The following is a 25,160-nucleotide window of genomic DNA, read 5'->3' on the forward strand; positions in this document are numbered from 1 at the left end:
AGTTACAAGTTTAAGACACTTTAAAAATCTGTCTCTGATATTGTTGGGTATACTTTTAGTGGTTTGACAGAATTTTCAACTGTAAACACAATGATTGATTCTATTTTATGAGATGAGCTCATGGCAATCCAGGTAGAGATCCTACTTTTCTACCTGCTCTTGCATCCAGGTGATTAGAAGTATATGTACCTTACTTGTGGGTCTATGCCAGAGAACCTTGAACCTGTTCTCCACCAGTCACTCTTATCCATCTTACTATCTGGGAAAGATTGAAGGCAGGAGAACAAGGGGACGATAGAGGATGAGATGGTTGGATGGTATCACCAACTCGGTGGACGTGTTTGAGCAAGCTCCGGTAGTTTGTGATGGACAGGGAAGCCTGGCGTGCTGTAGTCCACGGGGTCACAAAGAGTTGGACATGACAGACAGACTGAACTGAACTGATCTGGATATCAGCTGATGTGGCAGCAGTCAACCTTTGAATTTCCACATATTTGTGATGTCTTAGTGGGTACCAAACAGCAGAATGGAAGGAACCTGAAATTCTGAATGACTCTCTGGAACCTAGAGTGGTGGGACTGTAATATGTCTTCTAAGTTATAGAATCACCATCCCAAACCATCTCTATCTCCAGTGTCCTCACTTTATTCTCTCTTTCTGTCATCAGAGAGAGGGAGCTCAAACATGACTCAGCATTCCTAGTAACCTTCAAAGTCTCTGCCTGCGGAATACAGTCTATGAACCAAGTCTTTCAACTTTATTCTCAGTGAGTCTGTTACACTGGTTACATGGACCTGATTACTTAGGGGCTGAGTAGCCCCTACTTTAATACATCTGCTCACTGCCTTCATTTGCTTTAAAATCTATTTCCTCCAGTTACTTTTTTAAAAAGACTGACTCACTTTTTAAGATCCAACAGAAATGATACCTCCTCAGTGAAGCTATGCATGAAAAGTGAAAGTGCTAGTCACTCAGTTGGGTTTAATTCTGTGACCCCATGGACTATACCCTGCCAGGCTCCTCTGTCCATGGAGTTCTTCAGGCAAGAATACTGGAATGGGTGGCCTTTCCCTTATCCAGGGGATCTTCCCCACCCAGGGATCCAACCCAGGTCTGCTGCATTGCAGGCGGATTCTTTACCAGCTGAGCCACAGGGAAGCCCAATTAATAAGGGCACTTTTAAAAGAGAGACAGACAGGAAAAAAAAAAAAAAAGATTCAAAGCAAAAAATTAAAACCCAAAACCCCTCTATTGCCTTACCAAAATTATCCCTGAGAAACAATTACATCGGCTGCTGTATTCCTACTGTGGAGTAAGGGCCCCGAAGACAACTGTGGAGGAGGGAGCTGCCTGGATTTTGCCCATATTCTGAGTCTCTAGCCTCAGTTAAGAAAGAAAAAAAAACCTGTAGCAATTAACCGTAGGATACTGCATGTGTCCTTTCGGTTTCATTACTCAGAAACCTCACCCATGACACATGGCTGTAAAAACCTGCTCGCCTTTCAACTTTTAAGGAGCAGAGCAGGTTTCCGGAGGAACCAGACTCAAGGGGAGCCCCAGGGAAGAGCCAAAGCAGCTGGGAATTTGATACCCCGGTGCTCCAAGTAAGTTTCCTCCTACACTTCCCCTTCCAAGCACATTTTTGTTAGCTAACAACAGTGGATCCCCTGGCGTAGACCCCACACTGCGGGAGGGGAGGCTGCCGGCTGCCTGGGCGGGAGGGTGTGAGGGCCGTTTTGCGTCTTCCTTTGGATCTGATGCGGCTGCGAAATCATGTCCCTGCATACGCTGCTCCTCCCGGGGACTCAGTCCCGGGCTGCTGCAAAGAGCCTCCCTTGGGAGGAGGAATCCACCCCGCCTCACCTTCGGAAAAGCGGGCTGAAGTCCTTTTTAGGACTGAGGGACTAAATCCCGCCTCCTAAAAGAGGAGCTGAGTGGGGTTGCCCCCTCCTCTCTCTTCCCTCTTCCCTCCTCCTCCCACCTAAGACACCTCCTGATTACTCTGCTGGGTAGTGGCAAAACAGAAAGGAAGGTCCTCAACATACGGAGGAGCCTGGTGGACTGCAGTCCATGGGCTCGCTAAGAGCTGGACACGACTGCGCGACTTCACTTTCACTTTTCACTTCATGCATTGGAGAAGGAAATGGCAACCCACTCCAGTGTTCTTGCCTGGAGAATCCCAGGGATGGAGGAGCCTGGTAGGTTGCCATCTATGGGGTCGCACAGAGTTGGACACGGACACGACTGATGCGACTTAGTAGCAGCAGCAACATACAAGTTTATTTTTAAAAATTCTTATTACATATTAACCATGTATAATATTCCAAAAATTCTGCAGAGTTGCATGTATGTGAAATAATTCATTCTCACACTTTCCCTTAAAATAAACCATAAGGTCTAAGCCTATTTTTTCTCCTTCATTGTTTCCAAATGTGTAGTCCTTACCAAAAACAAAGCAAGACAAAAACACAAACATTATTTTCAGTTTCAGTTTCTTGTTCTATTCCCTTTGTGAGAATGAAAAACATGTCTCAGTTTCTTTTCAACTTCTGTAAAATGGCTCAGAAGGTAAAGAATCTGCCTGCAATGCAAGAGACGAGTTTGTTCCCTGAGTCGGAAAGATCCCCATGCAGAAAAGAATGGCTACCCTCTCCAGTATTCTTGCTTGGAGAATTCCAGGAATAGAGGAGCCTGGTGGGCTACAGTCCATGGGGTTGCAGGTCAGACAAGACTGATCAACTAACACTTTCCATAAAATAGCAGCAGAAAAGTGGGAGGAAAAAAGAGAGCAAGGATGAGTGGTAAATAACTGGGAGCTTTTTCTGGAACTCACTGATCTGAAGAGCTCTGGAATAGATATGTTAATCCGTCAACTTTCTTTTGCATGTAAATTAGTCTTGAGATCAGAACTCTTAATTTCTCCTTCAAAATGGTATGTGAGGAATGGAGAGGTGAGAGAGAATATAGCCTGATGGTCTGGACTGAAGGATTCAGATGCTGGCTTTAGTTCTGGGAAAACTCAGCTTTTCCATTTGTACCAGTGGTAGCTGGAGCTGACAGCCTCACATCCTGTCACATAGCCAGGACAGCCCATGGGGTGGAAAGAACCCTGCCTGGAGAGATGAGAGATTAGGATCTTCTCCTGGTTCTTTGGAGAGGGGGTAGGGGAAAGACACATTTTCTCCATCCATGACCTCAAGTTTTCTCACTTGTATATGCATTGAGAGACTCATCACGGTTCTCAACAGGGCTCCACACTAGATTCACTACCTACACCTTTTTTTTTTTGAGTGAAGACCAAGACCATACTTGACTCAGACAGTTCTGGCTGGTTTTATTTATTGAATAAGGAAAAAAAAATGATACCCCAAAACAAATAGGCAGCCTAAACATGGCAGCCTCATTTTATGCCCAGTCACACCCTTAAAAGTTGGGAAACAAGCATGTTGCCTCCTGGCCTTGGTTGTAAGCCATTGCTCAGGTCCAAGTTGCCTCTGACACCCCGTGGGGCTGCTTGTTTCTGGATACTTTCTGAAAATTGGGAAGGACCAACTCAGCACTTCTGGGAAACAAGCAGTGCTTCCTTCTTCCAGGGAAGTTATCTCAAACTTCCCTGGTGGCTCAGATGGTAAAGCATCTGCCTACAATGCAGGAGACCTGGGTTCAATCCCTGGGTCGGGAAGCTCTCCTGGAGAAGGAAATGGCAACCCACGCCAGTATTCTTGCCTGGAAAATCCCATGGACAGAAGAGCCTGGTAGGCTACAGTCCATGGGGTCACAAAGAGTTGGACATGACTGAGCTACTTTCTTTCTTTCTTTCTTCTTCCTTAATGTAGTCCTGTGGTAGACATGTCCAAGAGTTGTGCAGACCCTCCTGAGGGAAGAGTTCAGTTCTGAGTCTTTTTACATGGATATTTTTGAACAGTTATACTTCACCGAAGAACAGATATTCTTCATTGACTTTTTAATTAAGATATACTTTTTATTGGTTTATTACACACATGTTTTTCTTTTTTTTTTTTTAACATACATCTTTTTCTTGATGTTGACCCACATTTCTATTTGGAAAAACAAAACCAATTTTCTGATGACCCAATTTCCCTACATAGAGGGTGATTGTTAAACTGTGTGGCCAAAAGGATTTTGATGACTTCTAAAAAAGAAAAGAAACAAAAACTGTTTCCCTTTTGGATCCCAAACTCCTCCAATCTCTTGAATAGTATAAATGGTTCTAAAGATACTGTATTTCATTGATTTGTCATATGTCAAACTGGAGTTGTCGATCATCTCAGATTTTGATGAATACTTGCTATCCCTATCACTAATTCTAAGCTGTTCTCAACAACTAAGACCAGGAAACAGAAGAGATGCATGAAATCTGTGTCTTAACATTTCATGGTTTGTGTTCCCAAGGTCATCTTAGTCCCAGGTCCTCCCTCAGCATTAGCTTCACTGCTCTGTTTTATTTTTAATATGTTTTCCTGGGAAATTCTTCTTTCAGAATACACCAGAGTATGTTACCTGAAAAAAGATACTTTCATTTTTAAAATGCAGTGACTTGGAGATCCATAAAGATTAATAGAAAGGAAATCACTAATTTAGTAGCAGGAGATGTGGTTTATGAAGATTTTCCTGCTTATTGTTTGGTAGGAAATGCCAAATTTCCTACCAAATATTTGGTTGCTAAGTTGCGTAGGAAATAGGTAGGAAATACCAAATTTCCTACCAAATATTTGGTCACTAAGTTGCGTAGGAAATACCAAATTTCCTACCAAATATTTGGTCGTTATTTGGTTGCTAAGTTGCGTCTGACTGTTTGTGACCCCTGCACAAACTGCAGCACACCTGCAGTCCACCTGCAGACCCCTGGTGGACTGCAGCACACCAGGCTCCTCTGTCCTCTCCTATCTCGTGGAGTTTGCTCACATTCACGTTGATACTACATGGATATGGTAAATGATTAAAAAATCATTTAGATGTGTAGTTTTGTACAGATTTGTAGTTTCAGAGTTATTGATCATTCATCATGGCTGACTTATCCAGTACTGTGAATGCTTGTGGCGACCTTCCTGGATGCCTTCAACGATGGTGGTTCCTTGTTTGGAGAACCTCTATCCTCGTGTGGAAACTGAGCAGCTATGCAGAAGGAGGTTTCCACAAAAATGGTCCTGTCAAAGATGGCCTACAGAGAAGATGTAATGGAGTACTCCAGGCTTCCCTGGCTGCTCAGTGGTAAAGAACCTGTCTGCCGGTGTAGGAGACACAAGTTCAAAGCCCTGGGTCAGGAAGATCCCCTGGAGGAGGGCATAGCAACTCACTCCAGTATTCTTGCCTGGAATCCCATGGACAGAGGAGCCTGGTAGGCTACAGTCCAGGGGGTCACAAGAGAGTCGGACACGATTTAGCACCTAAACAACAACAACAATGGACTACTCCATCAAATATGACAAACCAGTCATTGAAGTAGTACATGATAATTTGTCTTAATGGTTGATGCTTCATGTTACCTCTGATACCTTGAAGCCACACTGTTATCCACAGGTTTACTACCATTCATAGTAGAAAGATTCTGATTCTTTTGAGTAGAGTGTTCTAATAGATTATATTACTCCAATTTATGGCCTTCTCTCCCAAGCTCAGTGCTTCCTTGGTGGCTCAGATGGTAAAGAATCCACCTGTAATGCGGGAGACCTGCAATGGGTTCGATCCCTGGGTTTGGAGGATCTCCTGGACAAGGGAATGGCAATCCACTCCAGTATTCTTGCCTGGAATACTGACAAGACATGGACAGAGGAGCCTGGAGGTATACAGTCCATGGGATTGCAAAGAGTTGGAAACAACTGAGCAACTAACACTCACACTTTCCCAAAGTCAAGCAATTTTTCTGGAAATCTGTCTGACCACTGAAGCAAAGTCAGTACAGAATTCAGATGTCCTCCTTGACTGAAACTTATAAACACACTTAAGTTATTTTGAGCTTGTTGCTTTTACTGTGTACTCTCTCCCATTCATTGTAACCCAAGTTTCTCTGGGAAGATTCTCTTACCAGATATTTCTTTACTTTGCGTTTAGTGGTATTACTATAAACCATGTCCTGTATATTGAATCTCAGGATGCTGCAAATGTAAGGAACCATAATATGAAAAATCTTAGGATGCTACAACTGTGAGCAACCATAATACAAACCAACATTTCATACAGAAGACTCAGGGGGCTTAGAAAGTTGCTAGTAGTCTTAGAGTATTTCAGTTTCTTTTTCTGAGGTGGGAGTAATTCAAGTTTCTTTAAACAGTTTTATTGAGGTGTAAAACACCATAAATTTAATGCATTTAAAATTTATAGTTGATAAAAATGTACCAAATTGGGAAAGGAGTACATTAAGGCTACATATTGTCACCCTGCTTATTTGACTTATATGTAGAGTACATCATGTGAAATGCCAGGCTGGATGAAGCCCAAGTGGGAATCAAGATTGCTTGGAGAAATATCAATAACCTTAGATATGCAGATGACACCACCCTTATGGTAGAAAGCAAAGAAAAACTAAAAAGCCTCTTGATGAAAGTGAAAAAGGAGAGTGAAAAAGTTGGCTTAAAGTTCAACATTCAGAAAACTAAGATCATGGCATCCAGTCCCATTACTTTGAGGCAAATAGATGGGGAAACAGTGGAAACAGTGAGACTTTATTTTCTTGGGCTCCAAAATCACTGCAGATGGTGACTACAGCCATGAAATTAAAAGATGCTTGCTCCTTGGAAAAAAAGCTATGACCAACCTAGAACAGCATATTAAAAAGCAGAGACATTACTTTGCCAACAAAGATCCATCTAGTCAAAGCTATGGTTTTTCCAGTAGTCACATATGGATGTGAGATTTGGATCATAAAGAAAGCTGAATGACAAAGAATTGATGCCTTCAAACTGTGGTGTTGGAGAAGACTCTTGAGAGTCCCTTGGACTGCAAGGAGATCAAACCAATCCATCCTAAAGGAAATTAGTCCTGAATATTCATTGGAAGGACTGATCCTGAAGCTGAAACTCCAATACTTTGGTCACCTAATGTGAAGAACTGACTCATTGGAAAAGACCCTGATGCTGGGAAAGATTGAAGGTGGGAGAAGAAGGGGAAGACAGAGGATGTCCCATGATGACTCGATGGGACATGAGTTTGAGTAAGCTCTGGGAGTTGGTGATGGACAGGGAAGCCTGGCATGCTGTTATCCATGGGGCTGCAAAAAGTCGGACACGACTGAGTGACCGAACTGAACTGAACATATGTACCAGGGTAAATGTACAGTGATTTCACATGGAGAAGGTGTTTTCAGAAATCTTCCTGGAAGATGTGTGGGATGTAAACTGTGAAATATTTTTACATACTATGCAGGGTGGGATGTCTCCAGAAGAACCACAAACAGAAAAAAGATTGTGAAAAATATGAAAGGGCTTATAGTTACTATTTGTAAACCTGCACATTCTTCTGACTAGTGGAAGCTAGCATGTGGTTTGGTGGAGTTGAGGGGAGTCAACACTGGCAAGGAGGTGCAGGGGTAGGGAGGTGGGCAGAATCTTGGAAATTGCATTTGTAGGCAGTTGGAAGCAACCAGCGAATGTTATTCAGAACAGTTCATTTGTCAGAACACTTTAATGGAATTCTAGATATGACCTGCTTGACATGTCTTTGCCCCTTTCTGTCTCCAGAGCTAAAAGAAGAATTAGAAGAAAGCTGCATGAATAAAGATGGGATCCTTCATGATACAGAAAAGACCTCAGCAGGTACAGGTGAGGGTTCTGCTCACAGTGGGGTGGGGTTCTGCTCACAGTTCTGCTGCAGTGGCCCCTGAGACTCTGACAGGAAGAACTTCCAGAAGCAGGGACCTTCTCCTTCTATGAACACACTCTGTTTCATCTCATAATAATGGAGTTGTGGTTGTAGGTCCAGGCAGCCAGTCAGAGTCTTCCCTAGCACATTCCCAAACCTGCCCTTGATGTACAGTCACAGGTGAAGTCAGACATGTCATGTCCATTTGCTTTTTCAAGACAGTCTGGTCACTGAGAAGGTGGAGGTTTGAGGGATGAGAGGTTGTAGCTCTCAGGACTGACTTTTGTTTTCTCCTCTCTCTAACATCTTCCTGGACCAGCAGAGCAGTACGAAAGAGAAGCAGCTAAGAGGGAAAAGGATTTTCTTGAGCAAAAGATTAAAGAGCTGCTACAAATGTTAGAGAACCAAGAAAGAGCCTTCAAGATATTTAGAGTCAAAATCACCAGCAAGATGAGAGAAATAGACAACCTTCTGAGAAGGATGAACAAGAGGATTGAGAGGCTGGAGGTAACTTGGTGTGGGTCTGGGCAGTGATGGTAGAAAAAGTCCTCAAACCCCAGGAAGGGATGGGTGGAAATTAAAGCAAAGTCATAGAGAGAAGCACCATGGTCCTTGACTGTTTTTGACTCATTAGAAGCTCTGAGTTTTTAATGATTTGTTATTTAGTTGCTAAAGTGTGTCTGACTCCTTGCAACCCCCTGGACTGTAGCCTGCCAGGCTCCTCTGTCCATGGAATTATCCAGGAAAGAATACTGGAGTGGGTTGCCATTTCCTTCTCCAGGGGATCTTCCCAGCCCATGGATCAAACCTGTGTTTCCTGCATTGGCAGGTGGATTCTTTACCATTGAGCCACCAGGGAAGCCCTTTTAATGGCTTAAATCCAAGCATTTGGGTTCTGATCACAGTGAGTTTCTGAAGATTCCAGGAGGACCTTGGAACCTCCAAGCATTTATAAATAACTTTCCCATGATTTGAGAGAATAGCATTGAAACGTGTATATTACCATATATGAAATAGATCACCAGTCCAAGTTCGATGCATGAAACAGGGCACTCAAAGCCGGTGCACTGGGACAACCCTGAGGGATGGGATGGGGAGGGAGATGTGAGGAGAGTTCAGGATGGGGGATACATGTACACCCATGGCTGATTCATGTCAGTGTATGGCAAAAACCACCACAATACTATAAAGTAATTAGCCTCCAATTAAAATAAATTAATTAATTTAAAAATAAAAACTTCTCCCAGAGCTTATGTTGCTGTTTTGAGGGATTCCTGGATGATCTCATGGAGTCAGTATTAAATAGGATTCGCAGCGTTATCAGGTGGTTATTCTGAGTGTATCTACTAGATGCTGGAGATGTTACTGGAGTAGTACATGTAATTTGTCTTAATAGTTGATTCTTCATGTCACCCACTTTACCTCAATGCCATCTTATTGGCTACAGATTTACTACTATTCAAACCCTGATGGCTCAGTGGTAAAGAATCTACTTGCAATGCAGGAGACTTGGATTCAATCCCTGGGTTGGGAAGACCAACCCGGTACAGTATTCTTGCCTGAGAAACCCCACGGACAGGGGAGCCTGGCGGGCTATACAATCCATGGATTCGCAAGAGTTGGACACGACTTAGTGACTAAACCACCATCATAGTAGCAGGATCTTGATTCCTTTAAGAGAGTCTAAATCACTATATTACTCCAAGTAATCTTCTCCTGTTCCAAACTCAGGCACTTTTTCTGGAAAACTGTCTGACCTCTGAAGAAGAGCAAAGGCACTCAGATGTCCTTGACAGAACATGCCCAAAGTTTCCGTATCTACTTGGAACACACCTAGCTTATTTTTAGCTTGTTGCTTTTTTTGTACATTCTCTATATTCACAGTAAACCAAGTTTCTCTGGGAAGATTCTCTTACAAGATGAGTCTTCATCTTTACTTTGCTTTTAGTTATATTACTGTTAACCATATCCTGTAGATAGAATCTCAGGATGCTACAACTGCAAGGAACCATAGAGATTATATAATGTAAATTAAACATCTTGCAAACATGGCTCAAGGAGTTGACACTTATTAGTAGCCACAAAGAGACTATTTTCCCAGATGGAGTAACTCAAGTTTTCTTAAACAATTTTATTGAGAGATAATTTAAAAAAAAACTACCAATAAAATTTCATTTCTTAAAAACACATGATTGATAAGAATTACTCATGTGAATGTACACTAGTTTTCACATGGGGAAGGTGTTCTCTGAAATCTTCCTGAAAGAGGCATATGATGTAAATTTTGAAAAACTGGTGCATCTTATTCAAGGTGGGATGTTATCAGAAGAGTCAAAAGCAGAAAAAAACAGCATATGAAAAATATAAAAGTCTCCAAGTTTGCATACTTATAAAACTGCACATTCTTCTGATGGGTGGAAGCTAGCATGTTGAGGGGAAGCACCATGGTGAGGAGGCTGCAGGGGTAGCCAGGTAGGTGGGACCTGGAAAATTTACCTGTAGGCAGTGAGAAGCAACCAGGAAGTGTTGCTTGAAACAGTTCATTTCTCAGAATGTTTCAGTGGAAGTTTAAGTTTGACCTGCCTGACATGTCTTTGCTCCTTTGTGTCTCCAGATCTTAAGAAAGATAAGGGAAGAACAAGAGGAATACTACATGAAGAAAGGTGAGGAGTGGAGAGAGCCTCAAGAAAGAGTGGATATATGTATATGTATATGTGTATATATATAATTATGTTGTATATTCATGTTGTATATTCATGTTGTAAGACAGAAACCAAAACAACATTCTAAAGCAATTTTCTTCCAATTAAAAAAAATAAAATATTGATTAAAATTTGAAAAAAAGAAAGATTCTTCATGATTCAGAAAAGACCTCAGCAGGTACAAGGTGGGCTCTCCTCACAGTAGAGAGGAGAGGTTCCTGCAGTGCTCTCTGAGACTCTGACAGGAGAACTTCCAGAAGGACGAGCTTCCTCGCCTCTTGTGAACTCACTTTGCTACATCTGAAATAACGAGGAGAGTTGTGGTTGTAGATCTAGCCAGCCAGTCATGGCCTTTCCTAGCATGTTTTCACACTTGCCCTTATGTGTGGTCGCAGGTGAATTCAAACATGTCTATCTTTTTTCAGACAGTTTGGTCACTGAATGTGGAGGTTTGGGGGATGAGAGGTTGAAGCTCTTGGAGTTGACTGTTGTTTCCTTTCCTCTCTAAAAATCTTCCTGGAACAGAGGAGCAGATCAAAAGAGAGGCAAGTGAGAGGGAAAAAGACCCTTCTGAGCGAAAGGTTAAAGAGCTGCAGCGACAGTTGGAGAACCAAAAGAGAGTTTTGGAGAGATTAACAGCCAGAGTGAGAAAGGAGATAAGAGAAAGAGAGAAGACCTCAGCAGGTACGGGGGAGAGTTCTGCTCACGGTGGGGTGGGGAGGTTCTTGCAGTGCTCTGTGAGACTGCTACAGGAGTAATTTCCAAAAACAAGGACCCTCTTCTCCTTCTCTGAACACACTCTAAGCTATATCTGAAAACAACAAGGTAAGTTGATGTAGGTCCAACCAGGCTGCCAGGGCCTTTCCTAGAACACTCCCCAAACTGGCCTTGATGTGTGGTCACAAGTGACTTGAAATGTTTTACGTGTCCACCTGCTTCTACATTTTGGTCAAGAAAGGAGGGTTGGGTGCTGGAGAGTATAGGTCTCAAATCTGACTGTTGTTTTCTTCCTCCTCTAAATCCTTCCTGGAGCAGAAGAGTGGGCCAGAGGAGAGGCAACTGAGAGGGAAAAGGAACCTCTTGAACAAAAGGCTAAAGAATTACAGTCAAAGATGGAGGGCGACAGAAGTGCCATCTTGAAGGAAGTTAGACTCAAAACGACAAAGATGAGAGAAAGAGAAAACCTTCTAAGAAGGATGAACGAGAGGTTTGAGATGTTGGAGGTAACCTAGTATGGGTCTGGGCAGTCAGTGCCTGTGGAAAAAGTATTGGGACCTCAGGAAGGGGTGGGTGGAAATTAAAGCATAATCACAGAGAGAAGAACTATTCTCTTTTGCTTTCAATTCACTAGAAGCTCTGGGATTGTAATGGCTTATATCCAGGCATTTGGGTTCAGTTCACAGTTTTTGAAGAGTCCCTGAGGACCTTGGTATCTCCAAACATTTATAGAATATAAATAACTTTTCCAAGCCTTGTGCTGCTGTTTTGAGAGTTTCCTGGTTGATCTCATGGAATCAGTATTAAATGGGGCTCCCAGGTTTAACAAGTAGACATTCTGATATGTTTAAGGCAAGTAGGATAAGTTACTGAAACAGTACCTCATCATTTTTCTTAACAGTTGACACAGATTTAGTGCTATTCATTGTAGGGGGATCCTGATTTCTCTGAAAGAGTTCTAATAGACTATAATATTCTATTCCAAACTGAAGCACTTTCTCTGGACATCTGTCTGACCTCTGAAGCAATGTCAGTACAGATGTCTTCCTTGACTAAACACTTGCATAATTTCCTTATATGCTTAGAAAAGACAAGTTATTTTGAGATTGTTACTTTTACTGTGTACTTACTCCCATTCAGAGCAAATCAAGCTCCTCTGCAGAGCTTCTCCTACCAAAGCTTTCTTTATCTTTATTATGCTTTTAGTTGTATTGCTGTTATTCATGCACTATAGATAGAATCTGAGGAAGCTACAGCTGTGAGGAACTATAGACATTATATTAAAATCCCTACATTTCACCTAGAAACTCAAGGAATAAAGATACTTACCAGTATGTCTTATAGTATTTCAGCACTTTTTTTCTGAGATGCAGAGATTCAGGTTTATTTAAACAGTTTCATAGAGATGTAATTCACAAGCCATAGATTTCAGGGATTTGAATGTACAACTATATTTAATTAAATGTACATGTATGATTGATACAAATTTATGCACATAAAAGTACAGTGATTTCATATAGGGAAGGTGGTTTAGTGAATGTTCCCAGAAAAGGTGTGTGATGTAAATTTTGAAAAATTTGTGCATATTCTCTATGGTAGAATGTTATCTGAAGAGCCAGAAGCAGGAAAAACAGCATACAGAAAATATGAAGGGGACCAAGGTTAAATATTTGTAAAACTGCCCATTTTTCTGACTAGTGGAACCTTCATGGATGGTGGAAGCAACACTAGCAGAGGAGGCTGGAGAGTTAGTGAGGTAGGCAGGATTTTAGAAACTTGTAGGCAGTTGAACACAACCAGGTAATATTATTGAGAATAGTTCTTTTCTCAGAATATATCAATGGGGAGTTCATGTTTGACCGGCCTGACGTGTCTGCCACTCTGTGTCTCCAGATCTTGGGGATGATAAAGGACGAGCTAGGGGAATGCTGCAAGAAGACAGATGAGCTTTGTAATGCAGCCAAGACCTTGGCAGGTATGGGGGAGGGCTCTGCTCACTGTGGGTGGGGAGGTTCCTGCAGTCCCCTCTGAGAACTCTGACAGGATGAACTTCTGGAACTTCTGTGAATATGCTCTGTTTCATCTGAAAATAAGGTGGCTTGTGGTTTTAGGCCCAGTCAACCAGTCATTCCCTAAACTTGCCCTTGATATGTAGTTACAGGTGACTACAGCCATGACCATCTCCTTTTTCACAACAGTTTGGTCACTGGGAAAGTGAAGGTTTAGTGGGTAGAGGTTGTACCTCTCAGGGATGACTGTTGTTTTCTTTCCTCTCTAAAAACTTCTTGGATGAGCAGAATGCACTAAAGGAGAGCCATCTGAGAGGGAAAAGGAGCTTCTTGAGCAAAAGTATAAGGAGATAAGTCAAAAGGTGGAGGACCAAAAAAAAGACTTCGAAGAATGTGTAGGCAAAATGATAGAGAAAACAAGAGAAAGACAAAATATTTCAGCAGGTACACGAATGGGCTCAGCACACAATGGGGTGGGGAGGTTCCTTCAGTGCCCTTTAGGAGTCTGATGGGAGGGACTTCCAGAAGCAGGGAGCTTCCTGCCCTGTGTGAACGTACTCTGTTATATCAGAAAATAATAATGCTGGTTGCGGCTGTAGGTCCAGCCTGCCAGTCAGGGATTTTCCTAGGAGATTTCCTACCCTGCCCTTGGTGTGTAACACTGGTGAATCCAGACATTTCCATATGCTTTTTAATGACAGTTTGATCACTGAGAAATTGGACGGTTGTGGGGGGAGGGGTGTGGTGTGTGAAGGGTTATAACTCTCAGATCTAACTGTTGTTTCCTCATCTCTCTAACATCTTCCTGGAACAGAAGAGTATGCCAAGAGAGTGGCAGCTGAGAGGAAAAAGGAACTTCTTGAGCAAAAGGTTAAAGAGCTGCAAGAACAGCTGGAAGACCAAGAAAGGGTCTCTGAGGAATTAGGAGTCAAAAAGACAGAGAAGCAAAGAGAAAGAGAAAAGACCTCAGCAGGTATAGGGTAGACTCAGCTCATGGTAGGGTGGGTTCCTGCAGTGCCCTCTATGACTCCGACAGGAGGAACTTCCAGAAATAGAGCTTCCTCTCCTTCTGTGAACACACTCTGCTACATCTGAAAATAACAAGGTGAATTGTGGTTAGAGGTCCAACCAGTCATCCCCTTTTCTAGCACATTCTCGCACCTGCCCTTATGTGTGGTCACAGGTGAATTTAGACATGTCCATCTGCTTTGCCCAGACGGTTTGGTTACTCAGAAAGCAAGGGTTATTGGTTGTGGGCTTGTAGCTCTCAGTGCTGACGGTTGTTTTCTTCTCTTCTCTCTCTAAAATCTTCCGGGAGCAGGAATGCTGGCCCAATGGGAGGATGCTATGTGGGAAAAGAAGCAAATGGTTAAAGAATTGCAGCAAAAGTTGAAGGACCGAGAAAAAACGTTCGAGAGATTTAGAGACAAACTCACAAAGGAAATGAGAGAAAGAGACGACCTTCTGAGAAAGATGAATGAGAGGATTCAGATGCTGGAAGTATGTCTGGTCTGGGTCTGGGCAGTGAGTTTGGAACAAAGCCTGAGCCCTCAGGAAGGGGTGGGTGAAAAATAAAACAAAGTCATAGAGAGAAGCACTATTGTTCTTCACTGCTTCTAATTCACTGGAGGCCCTGAGTTTTAAACAAGATTCTGTAACAATTTAAGTTAAACTTCAAGTTTCAAGTTCTTACAGTTTTATTGAGTTATATTTCACAAACCATAAATTTCAAATATTGAAAATGTATGATATCATTGACACAAATTTACCAAAGTATGTACAGTGATTTCACTTGGGGAATGTGCTTTATGGAATGCTCCTGGAAGAAGAGTGTGGTGTAGAATTTGAAAATTTGTACATATTATCCAAGATCAGATGTTACCAGAAGGGTTGCAAGCAGTAAAATCCAGCCTATGAAAAATATGAAGCAACACAGGAATGTTACTCAGAGGAGTTCATTTCTCAGAATATTTTAGTGGAAGTTCAGCACAGGTGAGACCTGCCTGACATGTCTTTGCCTCTTTCTGATCTCCAGCGCTTACTGAGGTTACTAGAAACACTAGAGGAACAGGACATGAAGAAAGGTGAGCTCCTTTGTGATGCAGGAAAGAAACCTAGCAGGTAGAGAGGAGAGCTCAGCTCACAGTGGGGTGGGGAGGCTCCTGCAGTGCCCTCTCAAACTCTGACAGGAGGGAATTCTAGAAGCTGGGAGCTCTCATTCTGGGAATGCACTCTGCTTCATCTGAAAAAACAAGGCTAATTGTGGTTGCTGGTCCAGTCACTCAGTCAGGGCCTTTCCTAGAAGATTCCCAAACCTGCCCTTGTGTGTGGTCACAGGTGTATTTAGACATGTCCATCTCCTTTTTCATTGGAGAAGGAAATGGCAATCCACTCCAGTGTTCTTGCCTGGAGAATCCTTGGGACAGGGGAGCCTGGTGGGCTGCCGTCTATGGGGTCGCACAGAGTCAGACACGACTGAAGTGACTTAGTAGTAGTAGTAGTATCTCATTTTTCATGACAGTTTGGTCACTAACAGAGTGGAGGGCTGTACCTCTCGGGGTTGACTGTTGTTCTCTTCCCTTTCTAAAATCTTCCTGGAGCAGAAGAGCAGGCCAAAAGAGAGGCAGCTGAAAGGGAAAACGAGCCTCTTGAACAAAAGGTTAAAGAACTGCAGCAAAAATCGGAGAACCAAGAAAAAGTCTTCGAAGTATTAAGAGACAAAATGACAGAGGAGTTGAATGAAAGAGAGAAAGCCTCAGCAGGTACAGGGGAGGGCTCATTTCACAGCGGGGTGGGGAAGTTCCTGCAGTGCCCTCTGAGACTGACAGAAAGAACTTCCTGAAACAGGGAGCTTCCTTACCTCCTGTGAACACACACTGCTTCATCTGAAAATAACCAGAGTTGTGGTTGTAGGTCCAGCCCACCAGTCAGGGCCTTTCTTAGCATGTTCCTAGGTGTATGTGGTGTGGCGGAGGAAATGGCAACCCATTCCAGTATTCTTGCCTAGAGAACCCCGGGGACAGAGGAGCCTGGTGGGCTGCTGTCCCATAGGGTCGCACAGAGTCGGACACGACTGCAGCAACTTAGCATGCATGCACGCTGGCATTGGAGAAGGAAATAGCAACCCACTCCAGTATTCTTGCCTGGAGAACCCCAGGGACAGAGGAGCCCGGTGGGCTGCCGTCTATGGGGTCACACAGAGTCGGACACGACTGAAGCAACTTAGCAGCAGCAGCAGGTGTATGTGGACATGTCTACCTACTTCTTTGGGACAGTTTGGTCCCTGAGGATATGGAGGGTTGGGATTTGGGGGGTTGTAGCTCTCAGGTCTGACTGTTGTTTCCTTCCTTCTCTAAACCTTTCCTGGAGCAGAAGAGCAGATCAGAAGAGAGGCTGTTGAGAGGGAAAATGAGTCTCTTGAAAAACAGGTTAAAGAATTGCAGCAAAATTTGGAGGACCAAGGAAGAGTCTTCCAGAGATTAAGAACTGAAATGACAGAGGAGATGAGAGAAAGTGAAAACGTCTCAGCAGGTACAGGGGAGAACTCATTTCACAGTGGGGTGGGGAGGTTCCTGCAGTGCCCTCTGAGACTCTGATGGAAAGAACTTACTGAAATGAGGAGGCTCTTTTCCTTCTGTGAACACACTCTGCTTCATCTGAAAATACCAAGGAGAGTTGTAGGTGTGGGTGCATCCAGCCAGTTAGGGCCTTCCCTAGCATGTTCCCAAATCTGCCCTTGATGTGTGGTCACAGGCACAGGTGGAAATGTCCACCTGCTTCTTCAGAACAGTTTTGTTACTGAGGATATGGAGGGTTGGGATTTGGGGGTTGTAGCTCTCAGGTCTGACTATTGTTTCCTTCCTTCTCTAAACTCTTCCTGGAGCAGAAGAGCAGATCAGAGGAGAGGCCACTGAGAGGGAAAAGGAGTCTCTTGAAAAACAGGTTAAAGAATTGCAGCAAAATTTGGAGGACCAAGGAAGAGTCTTCCAGAAATTAAGAACTGAAATGACAGAGGAGATGAGAGAAAATGAAAAGGCCTCAGCAGGTACTGAGGGCAGAGCTCATTTCACAGTGGGTTGGGGAGGTTCCTGCAGTGTTTCTCTGAGAACTCTGACTGGAGGAACTTCCAGAAGCAGGGCCCTTCTTTTCCTTCTCTGAACACACTGTACTACCTATGAAAACAACAGGCCAGTTATGGTTGTGGGTCCAGCCAGCTGGTCAGCACCTGTCCTAGCACACTCTCACACCTGCCCTTGATGTGTGGGCACAGGTGAATTCAGACATGCCCATCTGCTTTTTTCAAGAAAGTATGGTCACTGAGAAAGTGGTGGGTTGGGGGTTGGGGATTGTACCTCTGACTGTTTTTTCTTCCCTATGTATAATTTTCCTGGAACAGAAGAGCAGGCCAAAAGAGAGGCTGCTGAGAGGGAAAAGCTTTTAGAGCAAAAGCTTAAAGAATTGCAACAAAAGTTTGAGGACCAAGAAAGAGCCTTCAAGGTATTTAGAGTCCAAATGACAGAAAAGGTGAGAGAAAGAGACAATTTTCTGAGAAAGATGAATGAGAGGATTGAGATGCTGGAGGTGAGTCTGGTCTGGGTCTGGGCAGTGACTGTGGAACAGAGCCCTGGAACCTCAGGAAGGGATGGGTGAAAATTAAAGCAAAGTTGTAGAGAGAAGCACCATGATTCTTTACTGCGTTAGATTCACTAGAAACCCTGGGATTTAAATGGTTTATGTCTGGACACTTGATACTTTCAAGAATTTTATAGACAACTTTCCCAGGGCTTGTGCTGCTGTTTTGAGGGATTCCTGGTTGATTTTTGGACTTTTCCTGGAGCCAGTATTAAGAGGGATTCCTAGGGTTTTCAGGTGGATGTTCTCAGAAGCAGATATTGGTTCACGTTACTAAGCTTCCTGCTAGTTTTCAGGCTGCTACTACATCAAAGACCCTAATATAGATCCTTGCTAACCTAAAGCATTCAAATATGCACAGACTTAGAAATATGGGCAACTGCCAGCTCCTAATTTGGCTGCAGTTGTCCCCAGGTGAGTTTAAACTGCCAGAGTCAGCCTTCAGTAGAGAAGTTCTGTCTTCTCCCATCTGGAATTATTTATATCAGTTTTCTTGATCAATTTAGGAATTCTCAGTATTTCTAAGATGTGGAGAGAATTTGTGCCATTCACGAGGAAGGCCCTTACCCAAATAGCATAAACATGGCTGAAATGTCTTATAACAATTGTCCTCTTGCCTGGTTAGGAGTGTAGGGAAACCCTAGTGATGGGTGTGAGTAAGTTTGTGCTATGCATCCTCTCACCATCCAAACCGAAACCAGGAGATATTTCTGATGAGCATAATAACTTCTCATGATCCTTTAAGAAAGAACTCTTTAAAAGAAAATAAACTGTTAATGGAAAACCTTGTTTTTGAAATATTGAGATTTTGAAAAGTTTTCTGTTTACTAACACATCATACATTTTTAGGCTGCAGTGAACAATGATAATGACAAGGATAATGAGGAAAACACTGAAAAGTACTGAACTTCATAGACACAGGAAGATAATGACAAAGAAAATACTTCACAGCCTTTTGTTTTAATCTCAGTTTGGGAGAATATAAAACATGTGTGGTCACTAATTACTCAGATTTTTTGTTTGTTTCTTTTAAATTTTGGTAATATTAAAAGTTTTCACAAGTGCTTTTTTGATCTGGATTATTTCTATCTATGTATGTACTTTTTCTTTTATCATTAAAGTTTTAATGTAAAAAATAGAAAAATCATCTACTATAGAACATCAATTCCTGGCCCACAAAGGAAAGAATTAGTGTGGCTGGATAATTAATTTAAGTGGAAATGGAAGCAACTGAGTAGAAGACAAAGAGGTCAAATTTGTAATATCTTGAAAAAAAGAAAAATTTTATTAAGTAATGCTTCTGAAAGTCACATATGAATAATTATACAAATGAATATGTATACTGTGTATACTGGTTTCTTGAGAGGAAAGGACTAATTTCTTATACAAAACAACTGTGTTACTTCACTTGTAAATTTTATGTGTTTTGAGTTAAAATTTCACAAAAGCTGATTGTAAATTTTAAATTGAGCTGATCAAACACATTAAAAAGCCATGAAAATTCAGAAGGGGTACAGGGTTTGGGAAGTTTTCAGCCATAATTTCTTCTATAAATGAAGTTTATAGAACTGCAGTCATTAGAACAATGTGGCATCAAGGCATAAATCTGAAGACAAAGAATAACAGCATGCTGCATAGTCTAAAAATAGAACCAACAACATACCTGATTAAGGTTGTGTGAATAGTGTTATTTCAGATCAGTGAGACAATATAAACAGTACATGAAGTGCTGTCAGTCTACTGGACAGCCATATAGAATGAGAGTGCCTAGATCGCTTATAAATCTTGCACAAATAATATTCCAGCTTGACTTTAGATTTAAACATTAAAAATAATCTTGATAAAAACAGTAAATGTCAGATAATTATAAAATAAATGTGGAAACTTGAATTTATTTTTAAGTGACATAAAACTCAAAGATACACATTTTATGATTTTGATGTCCTCTTTTACATTTTCATGTTTATCATTTTTTGTTCATTTTTGTTGTCACCACTTTCACAGAAACTTCTTTGATTTTTAAAAATCTGTATATTGGTTTAAGTGATTTACTTTCCTGTTGTGATTTTCCCTTTCCTGTAGATTATTGTTTCTTTTCTATTTAGAGAAGACCTTTCAATATTTCTTTTAGGATAGGTTTAGTATTTCTGTAGCTTTTGTTTATCTGAGAAATTATCTCTCCTCCTGTTCTAAATGGTAATTTTGCTGGGTAGAATATCCTAGGTTGCAAGTTTTTCCCTTTCAGGGCTTTGAATATATCTTTCAACTCCCTTCTGGCCGGCAAATTTCTGTAGAGAAATCAGCTGATAGACTTACTGGAGTTCCTTTGCAATTAACTCTTCTTTTTCTTGCTTCCTTTAGAATCCTCTCTTTAACTTTTTGCCACTTTAATTGTAATATGTCTATATATGTTTGGCTTCATCTTATTTGAGTAATGGCCCCTCTGCTTCTTCATTTTACTTATATTTTTCTGACTCTTTGAATTTAGGAGTAAGAGCACTGTTACTCCTACGGAAGTAACTCTTTGAAGGGAAGAATGGTTCCTGTACCTGAATATCTGTTTCCTTTTTAGGCTTGGGAAGTTTTCAGCCATAATTTCTTCAAATACATTTTTGATCCCCTTTTCTCTTCTCCTCTGAGATCCCTATTATGTGTAGATTGGGATAGTTTATATTATCTCATGCTTGCTTTCATTTTTCTTAATTTATCTTTCTGTTTGCTGTTCTGATTGGGTGATTTCTGTTGTTTTGTCTTCCAGAGCATTTATCCATTCTTCTGCATTATCCAGTTTGCTATTTGTTGTCTTTAACTCCCATTTTATTTCTGCAAATGAGTTTTCTAATTTCAGTTGACTCCTCTTTATAGTTGCTTGTTTCTCTTTACAGTAATTTGCAATTCTGTCTATAGCCTTTCTTAATTCCTTCAGTATTTTCATTGCTCCTTTTTGAATTCATAATCTGATATACCAGAGAAGTTTGTTTCATTGTTTGTTCTTTGAAGGAAATTCTCTTCCCTTCAAAAAGTTTCTTCCCTAGAAGTAACAGTGCTCTTACTCCTAAATTCAAAGAGTCAGAAAAATATGTAAAGAGTCAGAAAAAAAGTAAAATGAAGAAGCAGTCAAGAGAATTAAAAAAATCAAATTTTTTTTTATTTTGATCAAAAAATCAAGAGAATTCTCTTCAGAGAACAGTTATCTATTGTGCTCTTGTGGGCTTCCCAGAGGGCACTAGTGGCAAAGCATCTACCTGCCAATGCAAGAGATGCGAGAGACGCTGGTTCAATCCCTGGGTTGGGAAGATCCCTTGGAGAAGGAAATGGCAACCCACTCCAGTATTCTTGCCCGGAAAATCCCATGGACAGAGGAGCCTGGATGGCTACAGTGCATGGGATTGCAGAGTCAGACACGACTGAGCACAAGCAGGCACGCGTGCACACACACACACATACTGTGTTCTTGAAGAACTGTTTTTACATGGAGGGTGTCCCTGTGTGACCCGCATGAGTCTAGTAATTTTGGTATGAGGACTGTGTTTTTTGTTTTTTTGTATGGATACCTGCTATATTGTTCCTCAGTGTGTGCTGGCTGTTATCCTCTTGATAGTATATCTAATAGAGGTCTATTAAATTTGAACGGAAACATATTAACAGGTCTTGGAATAGCCAGTACCCCTTTCCATTTGGCCTTTTAGTAACCAGAGAGGAAGTGTTGCATGTGCTAGAAGTAGGAACCAGGAGTCCCTTATCTAGCAATCCCTGACTTATTGGGCAGAGTCCTTCAAGTTCCTCTGGTGTTAAATAATCTTGGGGAATCTTAGGGAGGGACATAGATAGATCTACATTTACCTACTATAGCACTCTATTATGGGGTTCTGCACCACATAAATGCCAGATAATAGTGGAATTCCTTGTCTACAAAGAGGAGAAGTTCTTTCTACTAATTGCCTTCAGTTCAGTTCAGTTCAATTCAGTCGCTCAGTCATGTCCGACTTCTTGCAACCCCATGAACTGCAGCACGCCAGGACTGCATGTCCATCACCAACTCCCAGAGTCCACCCAAATCCATGTCCATCGAGTCGGTAATGCCATCCAACCATCTCATCCTCTGTTGTCCCCTCCTCCTCCTGCCCTCAATCTTTCCCATCATCAGGGTCTTTTCCAACGAGTCAGCTCTTCGCATGAGGTGGCCAAAGTATTGGAGTTTCAGCTTCAACATCAGCCCTTCCAATGAACACCCAGGACTGATCTCCTTTAGGATGGACTGCCTTCAGTTCAGAACTCATTGCTTTAAGTTCTCTATAAGATAGGTACTAGGTCAAAGATGACAGAGAAACTTAGGGAAGTCAGGAAACTTAGGAAGCCATTAGAGGAAACAGGTGTGAAAGGAACAAATAGGAGACTTGTGAAAGAAGTCCTTCAGGATCACAAGGAAGTTTAACCCCATTTCATGAAGTTATCGAGGTAGCTGTTCTAAGAAGGAAATTGTATTGGCCCTGAAGGGATCCTTTAAAGATAATGAGGGACTGTGGGCAAATTATCAAAGCCCACCATGGACAAAATTTGGTGACTTTGAGAAAGAAGCTGGGGAATGAAGTGGTGTTAAAGGTGAAATATGTCACTGCAATATTGATAAGAAATATAGTAGGATGCCCTTCAACTCACATGGGTAACATCACCATGAATTTATTGGGAATTCAGGATAAGGAAAGTCTACTCCCTCAGACCCGAGTTAGTATTCCTCCTGTGAAGAGACTTTTTGAGTCTTTTCTTTCTTTCTGAGGAATGGACATTCTCAAACCCAAAGGGCTTTTTCTTTACAGTACTTGTAGGTATCTTGGTCAGTGGAGGCCAGTTTTGGGGATTCTTTAAGTTTAAAATAATTTAGTGGTGTATCTTCTAATTTTTCTTTTAGAGATATTACTATCACACTGTTGAGGTACTGTGTGAAGTTCAGACATGTCAAAATTTTATTTTTTTTTAATTGGAGAATAATTGCTTTACAATGTTCTATTGGTTTATGCCATACAGCAACGTGAATCATTCATATCCCCTCCATCTAGTCAGCATTTTAAACATATACTTTTTTGGTTGCGTCATAAATCTTAAGTCTTAGACCATGTAGAAAACCATGGCTAGAGCACAAGCTATATGGTAAAGTCAAGCTTTCACTACTCTTTCAAAGTAGTTTCTCATTGTTGATGATAATTTGCCACAATTTCATCCTTTAATTGTTTACAATTTTGAATTCATGACCAATCAATTTTAACAGCATCAAACTCGGAATGTTTTATAATAATTCTTTAAAACTTCCTTACTCTCTGACTGGGCTCTGCAATGGTTTGAGATCTCTTAAGGTCTTCCAAAATAATTGTCCATTTAACTTTCTTAAACCATAGAAAGTCTCCTCTACAAATAAATGGATAAATTGATATGTTAAGGAAATCTCAGAGAGTAAGCATCCAATATTTCTTAAATTGTTCAACAAATTTCTCTCTTTTTCTTTGGGACTTAGGGAAATCTTTAGTCATGGAATTTGATTGAAGATTAAATTTTAAATGTTACTTTCTCCGTTTGGTTCTGTTTGGAACTGGATTTAGCATTATCTACTAAGATCCCCAGAGAAAGGAATGGCTATTCACTCCAGTATTCTTACCTGGAGAATCATATGGATAGAGGAGCCTGGAGGGCTATAGTGGTTAGAAAGAGTTGGAGATGACTGAGAGACTAACACACACATACACACAGAAGGTATAGATGCAATACATTTATCTTTGAACATTTAGTCTCTTAGTTGTATCCAACTCTTTGTGACCTCATGGACTGTAGCCCCCCAGGCTCCTGTGTCCATGAAATTCTTCAGGATAGAATACTGGAGTGGATAACCATTCCCTTCTTCAGAGGATCTTCCCAACCCAGGGATTGAACCCAGGTCTACAGAAATGCAGGCAGATTCTTTACCATCTAAGCCAGCAGGGAAGTTTCAAGATAGCATTCTGAGAGGGGAAGGAAAAGGGAGAGTAGAGAGAGGAGTATGGAGTGACTGGAGCTCGGGGTGTAAGGGGTGTTTTTTGGGAAGGCCAAGAAAGGCTTGGGGTCTGAAGGCATGATCTTGGAACCCTTTTGTTTCAGAATTTCTCTAAGATAAAAGTAGTCTGCAGGGATTCAAGAATGGGGTGTTCAGTCAACTGAGAAATTCTCATTTTCTAGATCACAGAAATCTGTAATTCTAATAGTTTCAAGATTATACACATATAGTTAAGAATCAAAGTCTGTCCTTACTGTGCTATCATCTAGAACACAGGATTAGGAGTTGAACTCACTAACACATCTCCGCTCAATTGGTCAGAAATGAAAACAGTATTAACAAGTTTATAACTGGAGCACAAGGTTATAGTTCTGGGTGTGCAATGATGAATCTGATCTTATATGAGCTGCAGCACCAGACTGTAATAGAAACATTATACTAACACATGTTAAAATGGTAAGGAAGACTTATTCAAGATTATTGCAATAAGGGTCAAGGCTATTGCAATAGAGAAAAAAGACTGAGCTCAGTTCCAGATATAGCAAAGCCAGCTGGGAATATATAGGTGAAAAGCAGAGTTAGATGGTCAGAGGATAAGAAATTGCTAAAAGACAAAGGTAGGGAAATTCTTGCTAAATTGGCTTAATAGTATTCTTGTTAGGACAGGACAAGGACTTAGACACTAACAGTCTTGGTCAATTTGGGATGATATAACAAAAATACTACGGACTAGATGGCTTCAGTTCAGTTCAGTTCAGTTGCTCAGTCGTGTCTGACTCTTTGCGACCCCATGAACTGCAGCATGCCAGCCCTCCCTGTCCATCACCAACTCCCGGAGTTTACACGAACTCATGTCCATTGAGTCGGTGATGCCATCCAGCCATCTCATCCTCTGTTGTCCCCTTCTCCTCCTGCCCTCAATCTTTCCCAGTATCAGGGTGTTTTCAAAGGAGTCAGCTCATTGCATCAGGTGGCCAAAGTATTGGAGTTTCAGCTTCAACATCAGTCCTTCCAGTGAACACCCAGGACTGATCTGTTTTAGGATGGACTGGTTGGATCTCCTTGCAGTCCAAGGGACTCTCAAGAGTCTCCCCCAATACCACAGTTCAAAAGCATCAATTCTTCTGCACTCAGCTTTCTTTAGAGTCCAACTCTCACATCCATTCATGACTACTGGAAAAACCATAGACTGGAGGTTTAAATAACAAAAATTGCTTTCTCACAACTCTAAAGGCTGGAAAGTACAGACTCAAAGTGCTA

The 25,160-nt window shown here is 41.6% G+C and overlaps 1 protein-coding gene across 6 annotated transcripts; it reads left to right on the forward strand.

Annotated features, from left to right (window-relative positions):
* Nucleotides 1-1,375: 1,375 nt before the first annotated feature.
* On the forward strand, nucleotides 1,376-18,943 carry LOC133244305 (golgin subfamily A member 6-like protein 25). Of its 6 annotated transcripts, none has more exons than XM_061411304.1 (16): nucleotides 1,379-1,604; nucleotides 7,698-7,772; nucleotides 8,138-8,325; nucleotides 10,433-10,481; nucleotides 11,046-11,204; nucleotides 11,556-11,743; nucleotides 13,131-13,212; nucleotides 13,535-13,690; nucleotides 14,061-14,219; nucleotides 14,568-14,746; nucleotides 15,282-15,330; nucleotides 15,850-16,008; nucleotides 16,619-16,777; nucleotides 17,133-17,291; nucleotides 17,643-17,770; nucleotides 18,728-18,943. In XM_061411304.1, the coding sequence occupies exons 2-16, from the start codon at nucleotides 7,727-7,729 to the stop codon at nucleotides 18,782-18,784; spliced, it is 1,917 nt and encodes a 638-aa protein (XP_061267288.1). In that variant the 5' UTR covers nucleotides 1,379-1,604; nucleotides 7,698-7,726; the 3' UTR covers nucleotides 18,785-18,943. The 6 variants fall into 6 exon arrangements, with proteins under 6 accessions (XP_061267284.1, XP_061267288.1, XP_061267283.1 ...); XM_061411302.1 differs by having other exon boundaries at nucleotides 1,381-1,604; nucleotides 17,643-17,827; XM_061411303.1 differs by having other exon boundaries at nucleotides 1,382-1,604; nucleotides 8,141-8,325; nucleotides 17,643-17,827.
* Nucleotides 18,944-25,160: the final 6,217 nt, after the last annotated feature.

This window comes from Bos javanicus, chromosome 3, assembly GCF_032452875.1.
Source record: "Bos javanicus breed banteng chromosome 3, ARS-OSU_banteng_1.0, whole genome shotgun sequence".
In the NCBI taxonomy this organism is placed as follows: Eukaryota; Metazoa; Chordata; class Mammalia; order Artiodactyla; family Bovidae; genus Bos; species Bos javanicus.